The 16006-nt window shown below is 44.8% G+C and overlaps 1 protein-coding gene across 4 annotated transcripts in view; it reads right to left on the bottom strand.

Annotated features, from left to right (window-relative positions):
• Window positions 1-2798: 2798 nt before the first annotated feature.
• TMEM108 (transmembrane protein 108) overlaps window positions 2799-16006 on the bottom strand; it is a 162565-nt gene continuing 149357 nt past the window's right edge. For all 4 annotated transcript variants that reach the window (XM_027748587.2, XM_039381564.1, XM_039381565.1 and 1 more), the window contains 3 exons: window positions 13508-14620; window positions 4533-4687; window positions 2799-3140 (listed from right to left, as the gene is read on the bottom strand). In XM_027748587.2, coding sequence (XP_027604388.1) covers window positions 3018-3140; window positions 4533-4687; window positions 13508-14620 — 1391 coding nt within the window. In that variant the 3' untranslated portion in view covers window positions 2799-3017. The remainder of the gene's footprint in view (window positions 3141-4532; window positions 4688-13507; window positions 14621-16006) is intronic.

Raw genomic sequence — 16006 nt, 5'->3', positions numbered from 1 at the left:
TAAGGAATGCTTCCTCGGCCCTGCTGCAGCTTCTGGACTTCTCTGCAGTTTGTCTTTACCAAAGAACAGAGGCTCTCTGAGACAATCCAGCAGATTTTAATTAGGGAGAAGCACCCTCACATCTACCCTTGCTCAGTGAGTTTAACCTCACATAATCAATTGCACTTTGTCACCACATGCGGTCAAAGAAGTGAAACTGGACCTTGTTGAACGGACAAAGTGAGGCAACTGTGAAACGAAAGAAAAGGACAGAACAATCCTAGAGACTTACTGCAGGAGAGATTTCCCCTGCTCTTCTTTTTACGTCACTGTTCTTTAGCGACTATGATCAAGTGGATAGTTTATAGGTATATATGTTCATGGTACAGTGGGATCCTTGACAATACAATGTTACGTCTAGCTTTTTCTACCTACACACAGGGATGCTTCACAGCCAGGATGCCATTCCAGTGTAGGATTACCATGTGCGCATCTTTGTGGGAATGATTGTAATGTGCTGATGTTGGGCATTGCCCTAATGCAGAGTAGGTTTTTACAGGGGCAGCGGTGAATCTTTGGCGAGACGGGATACAATCAGAAATTCCTGTCTTCCACTGGTGCCTAATCCTGGCTCGCTGGGTTGGTGGCTGAGTTTGTTTCACTTGTTTGAGAATGGCAAGACTGTCTACAGTCAGGTCACCATTTCCAGGTTGTGTGAAGACTGGGAATAGCACAGCATCTCTCAGCTTTGCACATACTTTTGGCTAGTTTAGGTATTCTTCCTTTCGATTACCAAGCAAACTTCACTGGCTAAATGAGAAGAGTCCTCCAGTATTTCTTCCACATTATTTTCAGTTTATGTGCTCTGTATCAAATTAGAAAATCTGCCTTGTAAAAGTAATACCATGTACAGAAAACAAATGTAAGAATACGGACTTTTTTTCCCAAATTTGAATTTAGGTCTCTGTAAACTTGTTCTCTGTTTCTACCTACCTCTTGAAAAAGAAATTAAGATCCTTGTGGGATTGTTTTTGCTCTTGAAAAGACAGTCAGGAAGCTTCTGCTGTCCTATCAACTAGTGAGTTCTAGGAGGCCATTTACTAATTGATCATGAGGATCACAGACATCATATTGCATAGTGTTTATCCCATGGTGAAAAGATATATTCCCAAAGTGCCTATCCATGTCTGTACACAGCCATGTCTTCCTGCCTACCCCAGTCACCTCATAGGGAAGCACTATGTAACTCTCTGATGCTGAGCAGAAAATCGAATATCCAGGAGAGCCCCTATAACACTACAGTTTTCTGATTTTAGGAAGCCTATAGTCCACATTCAGGTTTGTGCTTCAGCACAGCTGAAGTGCATATGTGGAACAGGGAGAAAGGGGGGGACAAGTATGCCTCTATGGCCCCCTGACCCATGTCTTGGTCTGATTCCAACCATCATTTAGTAAAGTTGTCATGTTGCTCTGACTAACAGCAGCCACTGAGACACTCTCTGCAGGTGGGAACAGCTGGACCAGATGTGCCACTGCTAGAATTCCCTTTTCTGGTATCAGCTGTGGCTCACCTGGAACAAGGCATATGGTTAATGATGCTACACTAACCCTGCCCTGCTCGAACTTCCCTTTCATGCAACCAAGCGATAAACCTGAGCAGCAGGGGGTAAACTCCCAGTTGCCTCACAGCCTGATCCTGATGAAGTAAGGAGTGAAGGTAGGAAATAATCTACCAGCACGGATGGCCAGAGGTGGAGAGGAGGAGGATGAGACTTCAGAGGATGGGGATCATTTCACTTGCTGAATGATATCAAAAAGCAATTTGAGAGGCAAAACTGAAAATTGGTCCCACGGTAACAGTTCTGGGTTACTCAAAGAGAGAGCATCGATTTGGGCAAGGTCATTCCATGTTCCATATTAGCCTCACCTTGTAATAACCTATTTTTAATCCATCATTTAAGCTTCATTCACCCTTACTATTCCTCCAACACTACTAGAACCTGCAATCTAGCACTTAACTGGGTAGGACAGAAATGCCATTTTGCTCTGAAACACCGTGTCTTTCCTTCTTAAGGGGGGAAGGAATGTCTCAGAGAGAAGAAGGTACGAGGAAACTCGATTCAGTGGCACAAACAGTCTGAGCAGACAAGGTAAATAAAACAGTGGGGAAGTGGAAATGTGGTCAAAGCCATAGAATTCAATTGGTGGGAGTCCCTAGTCACAAGATTTCAAGATTTCTGATAAATTTGAAGGAATTTTCTGTTCCTTTGAAGGGAACACTCTATATACCTTCTTTTGAGGCTGCTTGATCTGCAGGAAATAATTCCAGACTTATTGGGCTGAAGTGGAGCAACTATGAGTCCAACATGTAGTGTGACTAAAATATTTATGCAGGAAAAAAGGGTCATTCTTGTCCGTGCTCTTGTAAAAGAGTTTTGGAGCTCAAGCTGGAAGGGGAACAATGAAGGGCTCATTGCAGTCAGTGCTCGGGGAGTACTGGAGGCATGCAAAGGATAGAAGACTGGCACACGAGCCATATGGACTGCTTCTGGCAACTGCGCCGGTCCTGTCTGGTTTGTATTCTAACTTGGCAGCATAAAGAAAATGAGTGATTGAAGTCCTTTTACAGTAGGAGGAGGGACACTCACTGAGCAGGAATGCTTATGCTCAGGCTCAACAATGTCATGTAGGATGCAGGATGCTGTACCCAACACATGCTGCCTGCACCAAAAGCAGCCTTACGCAGTATTTTTCCAGACCAAGTATATTTAGCAGCAGTTTGTAAATGACAGTGAAGCAAACAGTCCATTGGACAGGTGTTTTGCTTAGAAATACCTTTATTTTATAAAGCCACAGTTTGTTCTGTAAAGTTTTACCACACTTATAAAAAAGGGTCTGACAATTCTGAGGAAGAAAAGAAAAGCTGAAAACATTTCTTGTAATTCAGGGTTACACAAAGGTTATATTTATAATATATATATTTATTTATAATTTGGAGACAGTAGAGATGAAACTGCAATATGCGGGAAGCTGTGGGGTCATATTTCAGAGACTTGTTCATGTCCCACAAATAGAGTTTCTTGACAGAAAGGGTTCACGAGGACCATCCCGCTGTCGCGGTAGTCACCGTTGGCAGGGGAGCGTGGCTCAGAGAGGTGATCCTGGCGGAAAAAGAGAAGCAGATTGAGTACTTCACACCCCTGGCCCTCCACTAGCACACAGGGCAATCCTCCCCATCCCTCAAAGGCGCTTGAATTTTGTGGGCTCTGACTCTGAAGACCTAAGTTTGGTGAGCTGGTTTTACCCTTCTTCAGGCAGGAGGAGCTGTTAGTGAAGAGCTCCTCTGATAGTCAGGCTGATTCTGCCTCAGTCTGGGGACCCAGAAGTCAGATGCACCAAACTTCCAGTCCCTTAGCAGACCTTGAGCTTTCACATTTCTTGGGTTTTCACTTTTGTGACTCATTGAAAGTTTCCTGCCTCTCAGCTACGCTTGACTCCTCAAAGATGCTTTTTCAGCTTCTTTTTAAGCTCAGAAAGCCACATATACAGTTCCAAGCCACCCAAGCATGCCCCAGTTCAGTCGTGTTCTGATCAGGTTTAAATAACTCAGATGACAGCTATTGGAGACCATCCTGTATGTGAATAGGCCTATCATTTGATTCTGGTTAAGTACAGATCAGGTCCTGCCTTAGCCTAAGCAACATGATTGCCAACAAATGAGGGTTAATGAAGTGACTGTGAGCATTTGTCTAATCACCTCTCAGAGGTTCCTATCTAAACCTTTTTTTTTTTTTTTAAATTTAATCAGATGGGTTAGTCAGCTAGATGATCTGAAAATCACTCTAGCATAAACCGGAACTCTCCACTGTTTTAAATACCTTTGAACTAAACTGAATTATCCTTCTCTATCCCTAAGGCCAGGGAATACATTTCTATCAGTTGCATTATCTGTCCATATGTGAATAATCCCACTGAACCAGTCAGATCTCTTTGGTAAAGGCTAATGAGCATATACCACCACTACACACTCCCACATACTGATGCTCTGATTGCTTATATACTGGGAACACTCACTCCTTGAGCTGGTATTTGAGAAGTTATAGGCAGCTCCTGAGATATAAATACATTAAATTTGTGTTATTAACTCCCACCAGCCCCCTTTCTCTGATGCCGTGTGGGACGTGCACAATAGATTGACTGTCAGTCACCACACAGCCCAAAGGGCCTTCCTTAAGCAGTCATGGTATGGCTAGACATTGGCCATGGGCTCACAAGGAAGAGAAACCCAGGAACAAATTCACCTAGAGGTGGTTAACACTCATCACTACACAGCAATATGGAACATATCCGCAGTGGCTGGGAATAGGATGGTAATCCAATTTTGCTGACATATTTGTCCCATCTTATACATGTGTAGGAGTGAGTCCTTCTCAAAAAGCTGTTCCCCAAATATGCACAGGGATTTCAAGGCTTTATTAATATGACTTCCTCTCCCCTCCTCCCAGCGTGGCTTCAGTTACAGTTTTTAGACACCAGTTCTGCAAGCAAGGTACCTCTGAAGTCTCCAGTGACTGGATCTCTCTCGGTAACTCAACAGCATGCCTGTTGAAGTAGTCCATAGTAATGGCATTATTCCAATAGCTCAGGTTGTTTTCTGGGTTAGATGTCTTTTTCTTCCTCCTCATGCAGCACACTGTCAGCAGAACTGCTGTCAATAGGAACATGTAAAAAATGTGGTTATTTTCTTTCAATAAGGACTCATCAGTACCACCTCTTAAAAGAGGGCTGGTGACCTCCATTCATACGCTTCACTCTCAGTCAGATCTCTCCTAACAAACCCCACACAATTATGTGAATTCAGGCCAAGCAGATGAGACTTTGGGCTTGGCAGAATATGCAGTTTGTACTTTCTTTTTGATGTGAGTTTATATATTGAAGATGTGGCTGCCTGATAAGTGAAAAGCTTTGGTGGTGTACCTGATGGCATTTTAATACCTAAGCAGGGATTTACAGACCCTTTAGGAGAGAGGGCATTCCTCAGGACTGCAAGGACATCTCTGTACAGATCTTTTCTTCTTCTGGTGTGTTCAGAGGCTGCAGTTACGAGCACATTAGCAAGTGGGCACTGAGAGACACCTGTCCTAGCTTGACGAGCAAATCCACAGGTGCTCGTAGTTGCATGTCTTCAATACCAAAAGCTTCTATCCTGAAATGCCACCGATCCCTGCCTCTGTTGCCTGCCATTCATAACTTGGATTTAGGGTGCTTTCTGACCATGCTCCAACACATCAGCAACCAGTAAGAGGAACAGATAGGCTCCTGGGCAGGATGAGACAGTGGTCAGGTAGTGTGAAGATACCCTCCAGCATCTGTCTCATGTAGCTTTTGCTTCCAGGACAGCATTAACTCCAGAGCTGGAGTTTTCCTGCCTGTCTCCATCATCTGTATCAGGATGTGGGATCAACAGACAAGCATAGCCTGTTCACTACATTTGCCTGGACACTGGGGGTGTCTGAGCTTGGCTTTTTTTCTTATCTGCAGAGCACACTTAAACTTCTGCAGTTTGAAATATCTGAACTTAGAGCAATTAGGCAAGACAAAGTGACCAGCAAGTGAAACTTGTTGATATAATTGTCTCTCTGGTCTCAAGGCCACAGGCACACCCGGACTCCAGAAATGCTAGGGTAATGCCCAGCAGGCAGACAAACACAAAGCTGGTTGAGTGTTATTTTCTGGAGTTGCTTCTGGTTTAATCATCTCTGTTGCAATTCAGATGGGTAATCTTTGCAATGTTACGGGGGCTGGGCAAACCCCTTGTAACAGACTTACTGCTCCCACTGGTCCTTGCTCAGGCAGAAGCTGAGGAGCTCACAAGGGTTTGCTCAGAGCAGTAATGTATAAGCTCTGTCTGTTTCTCTTACACCTGTGGAATTAATTCACCAGTTGTGCTTGTAATGTATGTGATTTAGACAGACAGGTAGCTCCACATGTACTTTGATTTGTACCCTGTGAAATAGGGAATGCCCTGCTGTAAAATCACTCCATCATTTCTAAAGCCCTCATGGTAGAAGAGGGAAAATATTCATGAAGCAGAAAAATATATTATTTCCTCAGCTACAGGTAAAATTATGTATTAGACTTACAGCCCAGAGGAAAGAAAAAACTGCAGAGAAGTCACAGCTGCTATGTATGTTTTGACAAACATTGCTGCTACCCATGTGCCATGGGATAATTTCTTATCCCATCTACTCACACAAAATAGCAATACAAAAGTGCAAGGCTAGAGCTCTATTTAAAACAAAAGAATAAGATACTAAGAAAAAAAAAATTAATGGATTTCAGTTCAGGCAGTTTATGTCTCATTCAAAGGGAAAGATGGGCTCATGCTGTAAATCTTCTTCTGAAACTGATGGAAAAATCTCCCACACTGTTCCTGCATGTTTCAGAAAAGCAGGTCATAATCAACCTTTCTCTTATCTTTGACTCATATTACTTCAGTGTTTCGGTCTTGGTCAGCTTCATTTGCTGACAGCCCGACTCCTGCTGCTGTGCCTGTAGGCAGGCACCCAGTGGGCCACCAGAACTGCTCTCCCTGCCCAGGGAAATGCCTGTCCTGAAGGGCTACATCTATTATCCCTCCTTTGCTGCTGCCCTCTCCATGTCCCAGTCCAGCCTGCAGGCTTGGTAAGACTAGAAAGTGAAGCAGGACCTGCGTTTAGTCCTCATCGCTGCTGGCGAGAGCCAACAGCCCTTGGAGCTTTTCAGTACTCCAGCAACAAGTGATCCCTAAGGCACAGAGCATTTCCGAAGGAGTCTGGGGATATGAGAGCCCCAGTTAAGTCAACTCTATGCAAATATTTTGAAAGCCTGAGGTTTTACAGTTTATAAAATGTTGTGGCTGCTGACAGAGAAGTATTGAATTTGGGTTTTAGAGGCTGGAAAGCCAGTGACACTGAGTCGAGCTAGATCTCAGCTTCTCCCAGCAGGAAATGGCCTTGCCATGTGCAGATATGTTTGTTATACAGCAGTAATACTCCCTCCCTTAATTACAGTCCTGGCCTCCAACCTTAGTGCACATACAAGCAAATGGATGGAAGAGCATGGAAGAGCTTCCTCAAATATGTGAAGGATGTCCACGTAAGCTGTCCCAATTCAAAGCAGAGGAGGCCTCATTTCAGAGGGAGAGGGAGGACAGCAGGACTGGAATGTGGCTATTCATCTCATATTAACTGCCCTTTTCATAGAATCATATAATCACTTCAGTTGGAAAAGACCTTTAGGATCATCAAATCCAACCATTAACCTAACACTGCCAGGTCCATCACTAAACTATTTCCTTAAGTGCCACATCTGCCAAATAATATGCCAAATTTGGGGCTTATTTTAGGGAAAATAATGTAGCTTACATAGGACTGCTCACTTCCAGAACAACACTGGAACAGGGTACAGCTTTACCAATACTCCTAGGTATCCATTTGTTCCCGTGATTGGAATTACATGTATTACAGAAAAACTCTTTCCAGACAGACAGTAGTGATTGCCAGGGAGGACATATTAAGTGGATGAAATACACACAGAGGGTGGAGATGGTTTGGAAGAGAGAAATGGCAGTAATGACAACAACGGAGCTAAAGAGAGACCAACAGTAGTGACAATACCCTGCTAATCTTTCCTGGTATATTATGTGATATCCTTGTAAGGATGAGAAAGCACTGCAGTTCAGTGCTGCCATATATCACCTGTTTCAGAGATAGCCAATCCTTTGGGCAGAAAAAGGACTAACTCTAATTTCCAAGTACTCCTCTGGTTAATTTCTGGGAGTCAAAAAAGCTAAACCGACTTTTCCCTTTGCCTCCTCCATGTTAAAGTCAATAGCGAGTGCCATGAGGACATGTCAGCAATGTCCCTGTGTCAGCCTGAAGCTCTCTGTACAGAGATTATGATACATCTTAGGAAATATCAAGGGGCTCTGCAATTTTGTAGACACTGGAGGTTCAGGGAGTTTGGGGGCATTTCTAGCCCACATTCTTTCACCTTCTGCAAGTCTGGAGGGAGAAAAGTCATCTCACATATTCAGGGGCTGAGCTTGCTGATGAGTTCCAGCTCTTACTCTGGCCCCTCTCTGGCCATAAGGCAAGGTACATCTGCATTATCTGTTCCCCCACCCATGAAACAGGACATAATACAGCCCACAAATGGGAGACATAAGATTCTCACAGATTTACAGACTGGTGGGAACATGGTGGGAACCTACATAACACCTGCACACCAGGAGACTTTCACCTGTTACTTTAACCATAAGCTACAGGTACAGCACATCTCATAGGAAAATACTCAGCTTCATTAAAGGACACAGAGGGACTGGATATCTATCCCATTTCCATGAAGTTTGTTTCAATGTTTAATTTCCATTGTGGAGACATGTTTACATTCCCCTTGTTGCATAAATCTCCACCTTCCACCCTCACTTGTTCAATCTCCTTTTCCTTTTTTTATTAAAAGCTTTCACTATGCTATCAGAAATGTCCCCTGTACATGTGGGCTTCAGCCTCTTCTTGACATCATGACACAAATGGAATTACGTTGCATTTATCAGCTCTTAAATAATTTGCATGGCTCTTTTCTAATCTTCCAATTTTATTTATTTTAAAAAAACATAAACCACCAGGTTTATACACCATATTCAACACTAGCTTCATGAATGCAGTGTAATAAGATCATAACTCCCTACAGTTTTCTGACAGTCTTTTCCTTCAACTCACTTCAATATTTTACCAATCTTTCACTGCTGCATGCCCCCTTCCCCCACTCTACAGCTCCCACATTAAACACGGTGTTAATAGACTTAAAACTGTAAGCACTTAAAAGTCAGGTAATATTCAGGGTGAAGGATGGTCATTTACTTCTCCCTATGCCTGCAGATCATAACATAAACTAAGTTTTCACAGAACCCTTGCCTCAATGACTAAAATAGTGCTTTTCCCATATTTCTTTCCATTTCCCTCATTTACTATTTATAGCAGTACATACTTAGCTCTGATACAGGTATCACAAGGGCTTTGGTTATTGACTACAGCTACTGACATCTGGAGAGGAGGCTCTTTTCCAGCTCAGCCTGAGTTCATACCTGGGCATTAGACTCAGGGCTTGGGATCTTTCTCACTTCAGACTGGGAAGCAAACATGCATAGGCTTTGCGATGGAGAAAGTGGGTGAGATAATTTTGGAAAGCGTCCCAGTGCATGAAATGTGAGCTAAGTGGGGTTAGGTCTAAGGCAATTCTTCATATACTCTGAGTTCTGCTGATGCCTGTGTTTGGAGGCTCAGCCTTCCTCTCGTGTTTTCCCACATCAGCAGAACTGACTGACTGAATTGACTTCTGCGTGTCTGATTTGCAGGTTTCTGTTCTTCCACGTTTCATTGTGTCATTCTGTAATTACAGAGACTGAAGTACTGGGAGCCCAAGGACTGGGATGGTAGGTTTTACAATGAGTTCATATTGTGTCTTGTTCTGCATTGCAGTGACAGGCACCTACACATGTACAATTCACTGGCATGTGCACAAAAATGTTCAAGGCTGCCTGAAGGACACTGCAAAAACAATTCGAACTCTGACATTCAGAAAATACTGACATCACTGTTATGTACGATTTTGCTTTCCTGGGGAGGCAATGATACAGAATCCTTCATTTTTGCAGGCCTCCTGTGGCATTAACAACTTTACCCTCCTTATTTATGCCATGGAACTCAGGTGCCAGAAGGTGAAATGATTTCCTCAGGTCCATGCAGAACATGTGGCTCATGCATTCCTATTCAAAGCATTACTTTTCTGGCTATCACTTTAAGGGATTTCAATGGGACTCAGAAATCTATGCATCTGTAAAGAAATATGTACTGTAAGGACAGGGAAGCTAAATCCCATCTCTTATTTCAGCAGGTGAGCTCCTGAGGCCTGGGTCTTCAAGCTAGTGCTACAGCCACTCAGCTGTGCCACCAGCATGGCTGGAGGGACCTGCCACTCCTCAGTGGGACTCAGATGTCAGGGCACAGTGATGCCGAACAAACCCTCTGCTCCTTCCTGCTCTTCAATGCAAATCCCCACAGCAGGGATAGCCATCAAGGAGCCCCAGCAGGGTCTTTCCTCTGTGAAGAGAAGTACAGCATCCCAAGCGCTTTTTCCAGCAGAGATGAGGAGCCAAGGGCTCCTGTGGTCACTCTCTAGCATGTCATTCCCCCTGCTATGGAAGGTAAAATGCCCTCAGATTTTCATTTAACAGGTGCCTATCACTAAAAGGTGTGACAGCAAGCAGCGTGTAGGGCTCTACTGTGTCACGCATCTGAGAGGGACAGAGGTGTCTTTGCAGCATCATGATGTGTTTCCTCTTCCAAGGATTTTGGGTAGCACAAGCTGTGCCCAGAAGCCCTCCAAGAAAGCTTTTCCAGCCTCTTTGCCACTCCTCGCACAGAGGAAGGATTATGAGGAAAGGCACAAGAGCCTCTGGCAGAGGAGAGGTGCTCTGGCCACTGTGAAGCTCTGCAAGGGCTCTGGAGAAAACAGCCCGGAGGTCGGTGAACCGGCTCAGGGGCACTCCTCATTAAGCAGGAGGAGGGACCTGAGTTAATTAGATTCCTACAGCTCTGCAGCTGTGCATAGGCTCCGAGTTGCATCTCCTCACCTCATTCCATGTCTTTCCAGGATGCATTGCTAAGTTCCCTGCCTCGAGGCTGCCTCTCTGCCTGGTGCTGGACCTTAGCCTTTCTCACAGGTGCTGTAGCAGCAGCTCAGGGCTCGCTGGCTCCCTCAATGACTCTGACCAGCAGTCTTGAAGGTGCCAGTCTGAGCACAGAGCCACCAGCCCACAGTACTCAGTGACTTTCTCCATGGCTTGTTCCCTGTTAGGGCAGCTCAGATATTTAAGACCATGGAGTTGAGTCTCTATATACAAGATACCTACATGTTTTCTCAGTCTGTGCCCACAGCAGCTGTGAGAGCCTCTCCCAGAAAATTTCACCCTTTGAAGATGAAATGAAACCCACAAAGCTGTACTCTTCATCCCTCTCCCGGCATCAACCCCCTCTGGATCAGAAGGGAGGAGCACATGCCTCCTGTCCTCAGCTGCAGCGCTCATGCCCGGGAGGTGGCGACAGTCCCCTTCACACGCCCACACCGCACACCCCACACCGCAGAGCCCATCCCGTACACCTTACACTGTACACTGCACACCGTGCCTGAAGATACACGGGTGTCTGAGGGTCAGAAAATAAAGTGTCCCTCCCTTGTGCAGCCACAGCTGATACCCGCGCATTTGGGTAAAAGTGCTTTGGGATGTTATATCTTACTTGTCTTCTTCTATAGGAAAAGCCTATGCCTGTGCAACAGCACTTTTTATGGCATGGTTTAAACAGCATAATTTTTGGATGAAATCAATTTCCTAGGCACTACAGCCAGATCCCAAAAAAATCCCATTTGAATGCTTGTCTACCATTCATTTCAACGCTGAAATACATCTCAGGGTCTCCAGATCTTTTATAATGAGAGTCCCACTGAAGACCATCTTCAGGAATTCGGCCTTGAAGGAAGGACTTAAATATTTGAATCATTGAAACACTCATTAGAGCTGGTACAGATAATTTTCAAAGTAGCATTTGACTTTTTAAAAAATGGAGCTTATGAATACAAGAATCAGAATAGACAGTCACATGAACACATACCATTATGGTGCATATGACAAGAAGAAAAGTGTTAACACCACTATTTAAAGAATAGTGGGTTAGAAATCCTGCTAGCAGACTCTTCAAATTATTATTATTATTGTTTTTGTTGTTGTTAATAACTGTCATTACCTGCAGGTACTCTGCAGGCACAGACCAGTTTACACACTGGTTATGCTTCCTATGCTTGTGTTGTATTTTGTATTTGGATGTTTTCTATCCAGCTCAGCTTTCTTTCTGAATATTTCTGAATATTCTGAATATTTCTGAATATTCTGAATATTGGCCCAAAACATAATGCCTGGAAGAATTTATTTGGTCCTCTATTTCTACTGGTTGATAGACAAGTCATAGTTCATCAAGTCATCAAATATTGCTGCTTCTCACCATGGACTTCCCATATCCCAGTTTCTCCTCTCCATCTTTCACAGAAGTATGTATGCACACTTCTGCTTTGGTTTCTCTTTGATTGCCCATTGTTTATGTTTGTTCTTACTTGTGGTTTTAATCACGTTGGCAACAGCAGAACTGATGGTCCCAGAGGTGTGAGTCTAACAGATATGCTGACCCAAACCAATAATTTGCAGCTGCTGAAAAGATTAGTGTGGCCCCCTCACCAGGTTTGCATCCCTGCAGCCTCATCCTCTCCAGGTCTCGTGCTCATCTGACCCTGTGGGGAGCTGATTCAGCTCAATGGGTGGACAGAAAGTAACAAAGAGCAAAGTGAATATTTTTTGACCACCTTATCAATCTGAAAGTGCCTCAGGAACATGTCAGGTCAGGCCCAGGCATAAGTAGAGGGGCAGGATCAGATGCCTATGCCTCAGAGAGGGCAGAAGAGAGCAGCACTGTCCTTTTCGGCAGGAGCAAGCTGTGTGTGAGTCTGACTCCAGCAGCTCATCTAGCCTTTTCCTCAGTACAATCACAGAACTAGTATTGAGTATTGTTGGCTACTACTCTTTTATGTTTCCTCAGGCAGCAAAGACGGGAAATATTTGGTTTTGTTTCACTACAGACAGATTAGAATAATCACACCCTGCAACAGTGAAACCCCAGAGAGTATGTTGTCCCACCTTGCTGATACAATCCAGTTAAGCATGGGACACCCTGGCATCCACTCATAAGCTTTCTCATAATTTCTCATGTGTTTTTTGTAACTGAGTCAAATGATAAGACCCTGAGCCATCTCTGAGAACCCAACCTTCCCTGGTCCTGCAGGTGGCTGACTCCTGGTGTCTGAAGGCCAGGGTTTCAAACTCTTCCTGTTCCCTCAGCAGCTGCAAAGTTGGAATTAAAATGGAGGAAACCAGCACTTTGGTTACCAGGCTTCTAAATCTGACGCTTCAGGAACTGCCTGCAATGAAATATTTTACTGCATTGGAAAACTGGTGTTTTCTAATGTATTAGTCTTTAGAGCTGTTATTAATCCTTTGGGTTAGCAGTGAGCTTTTTTAATCCAATTCCAGGGCAGCAAATATTAATTCCTAGATTGAAGACTTGTACAGTTTTTGGTCACCATCTTATACATCTTGGAGTAAAGCTGTTTCACCTTCTAGAGTTGTTCAGCTTTGTGTTACACCCTCAAATGGAGGGCCCCAAAAGATTTTTAACAGCAATAGAGCGAGTATGTTTTGAGTGTAACATTTTAGCCCCGCATTTTGAAGTTAAGCAAACTTTGGTCAGTGATTGTGATCCCTGTGCTTCTCATCCATCTCAAGCTGTCCTGCCTCTGTTAGGACTCCAGCTGGTCCTTGAATCATGGGCCAAAATCTGAATTTAAGGAAAGAGAAAGCAAAATAAAGTGGCAATTAACTTACAACATGAGGATATAGGTACGCTGATAGCCAGAATGATCCAGGCAATGTCCATTTTGCTGAGACAGATGGTTGCTCTGTGCTGGGGTTTGTCTCCCTCGGTGACATGGGAGATGTTTCCTTGCACCCCTGGTTTCCAGGTCCCGGCAGGAACCAGTCTGTTCAGGAAGTTCCCAGTGGCGGTGGAGCCAGCCGTGGAAATAGAGCTGGACAACCTCGTGGCAGGTGCTGCAGAGAGAGCACTGCCTAGCAAGGTCGTGTTAGTCACCGTGCTGTGCTGCGTTGGAGCAGGTCCCTTGGGGTTTCCCGCTGCCTGGGAGGAGACGCTGATGTCAAAGCTGGTCTGAACCGAGTGACCAGCTGCTGCTGTTGCGGATCCAGGGCCAGCAAACAGAGGGACATTTGTACTGAGATTCAAGGTCACCCAAGAGTTGTTTTTGCTCAGCATATCCCATACGTTGTAGTGGGTGGGTTTAAAAGGCACCGACACTGCTTCAGGATCAGTTGATGGTCCAGCAGTTGTGGTGGTAAAATCTGCCTCCTGAACCACTACCTCATCCCCGTTCCCTCGCTCTGCTTCCCTAAGGGTTGCGGAGGCGTTGTGGTGGAGAGAAGGGTCTGAGAGTGTAGTTCTTGCCAGCCCCGTGCCATTTGGATCACTGGATGCTGTGGTCTGGGACTGAAATGGGTGGTCTGTGAAAGGGCTCCTCAGGGTAGGAAAGGGAGAGTGCAGGGTCGTCTTTAGGTAAGGCTCTGAGGACTCTGAGAAGTTGCCTTTGAACACCTGGAATATTTTCCCCTTGGGGTGAGACTGTCCTGAGTACAAAGCACTCTGATTGTATAAATGATATGCTTCCTTTTTGCCGATGTGAGGGCCGCTCGCTTGCTTTTGCCCAGTGAAAGGGGCTTTCTCCGCCAGGCTGACGGGATGGGGAATGGCATGAGCAGACGTGGGAAGAGGTTCTGCCGTGTGGTGATCTTTGTGGTGAGGTGTTGTTCCCATGGCTGTGATAGTGGTAGTGTTCATCGGGAAGCCCTGAGAGGAGGAGACAGTGGGAGACAGTACCTGAACAGAAAACACCAGCTCTTCTGTCAGTGCCAAGATCAGTAGAACACCTGAAGAAAAAACACAGAGAGAAGGTGAGACGCCATGGAGGGACAAGCAGACAGGGAATGGCATGGCTTGCATGTCTGGCAGGAAGGAATACCTTCCACGTTCTGCCAAAGGACAGAAGAGTTAGCATCCAACTTTGTTGGCTTCTCTGTGAAAGCAGGAAGAGAAAGGCAAATTGTCAGGAGCTGCAGTGACCCCATGGCCATGGGAGTGATGAGGTGGGAACAGGAAGATTACAGGGAATCTCTACAGCAAAGACAGAGAGGAGCTTGCAGTATGGACTCACATGACAGCTTTAAAGTGCCATAGGCAGATGATTTCCCTGTAGAAGCTACAAAGCATCCTACACTGGAGGGGTAGAAACAAAAGACTTAATCATTTTCATTGTGGACAGGAGGTCTCCAGATAAATGTCCATATCATTATGGGGAACCTTTGTCCACTCACTCCTTTGGCTGCAAAATCCTAAATTTGATTGCCTCCAGTCTTGGCTGCCATGAAGCAATCTGTTTTTTGAGAGAGCAGCTGTTTAGGCCTTGCTGAAAACTAGGTCAAGAAGGGATGTCTGATGAGAGGGCTTCCTAGGTTATACATGCTGTCCTCTACTTAGCAACTTTGGAAAATCTAGTCACTCCAAGTGTTAAAAATTAACAAGTAAACATAGCTATCACAGACATTTTAAAAAACATTGTGATTAGGGGGAGTGTGATTCAATCTAACACAACTGCCCTTAACACCCATATACCAGTCTTTGGTTCACATGTGCTGTGGGGTTGGACTGTGTGAAATTTGCTTCCCGCCTCCCTCTGTAGTGCACATCATTTCACGAGGTGCCAGATTCACACCACTGGGAACATCAATTCTTTCATTTATTCCTAGTTCAGAAAATGGAGGTGGGCAGCTGCAGTTGCATAAGCCTCCCTGGGATGCAGGGCTAATACACCGTGAGTTAGCGTGACCTGCAGGGACCACATCAATCACATCACTGTTTCCATATGTTGAAGCTGTCAAGTGTAATGTGGATCTCTGCCCACTAGGAAGCACATGGAATAAATCCATTTTGCACAGTACACTGAGCATCATCAGATGGCACCATTAGCACTGTACTAGTGTGAATTTCAACCAGCGGTGTTGAGGTGAAAGATGTTGTCACAGTCTTAGCAAACCAGGGAGATGAGTTCGTCAAAGCAGCAGGACTCCAAGCTGGGTAATGATCAACTTCCAGCCAAGACTGTGGAGTGCCTTCCTGCCCCCTTCTCTACCCTTCCTGGTTTGCCAGCTTTCTCCATGAGCATTATTATACCATTTATTTCCACACTATAAATGAGGATATCTGTTATGGGCCACAGCGGAAAAGGAAGACGGACTTGGGAAAATGAAAGATCTCTG

Source organism: Pipra filicauda, unplaced genomic scaffold (assembly GCF_003945595.2).
Source record: "Pipra filicauda isolate LSUMZ 115617 unplaced genomic scaffold, ASM394559v2 scaffold231_size1239837_pilon, whole genome shotgun sequence".
In the NCBI taxonomy this organism is placed as follows: domain Eukaryota; kingdom Metazoa; phylum Chordata; class Aves; order Passeriformes; family Pipridae; genus Pipra; species Pipra filicauda.
Note: the sequence above shows the minus strand (reverse complement) of the source record. Positions and strands in the feature narration are given on the sequence as shown.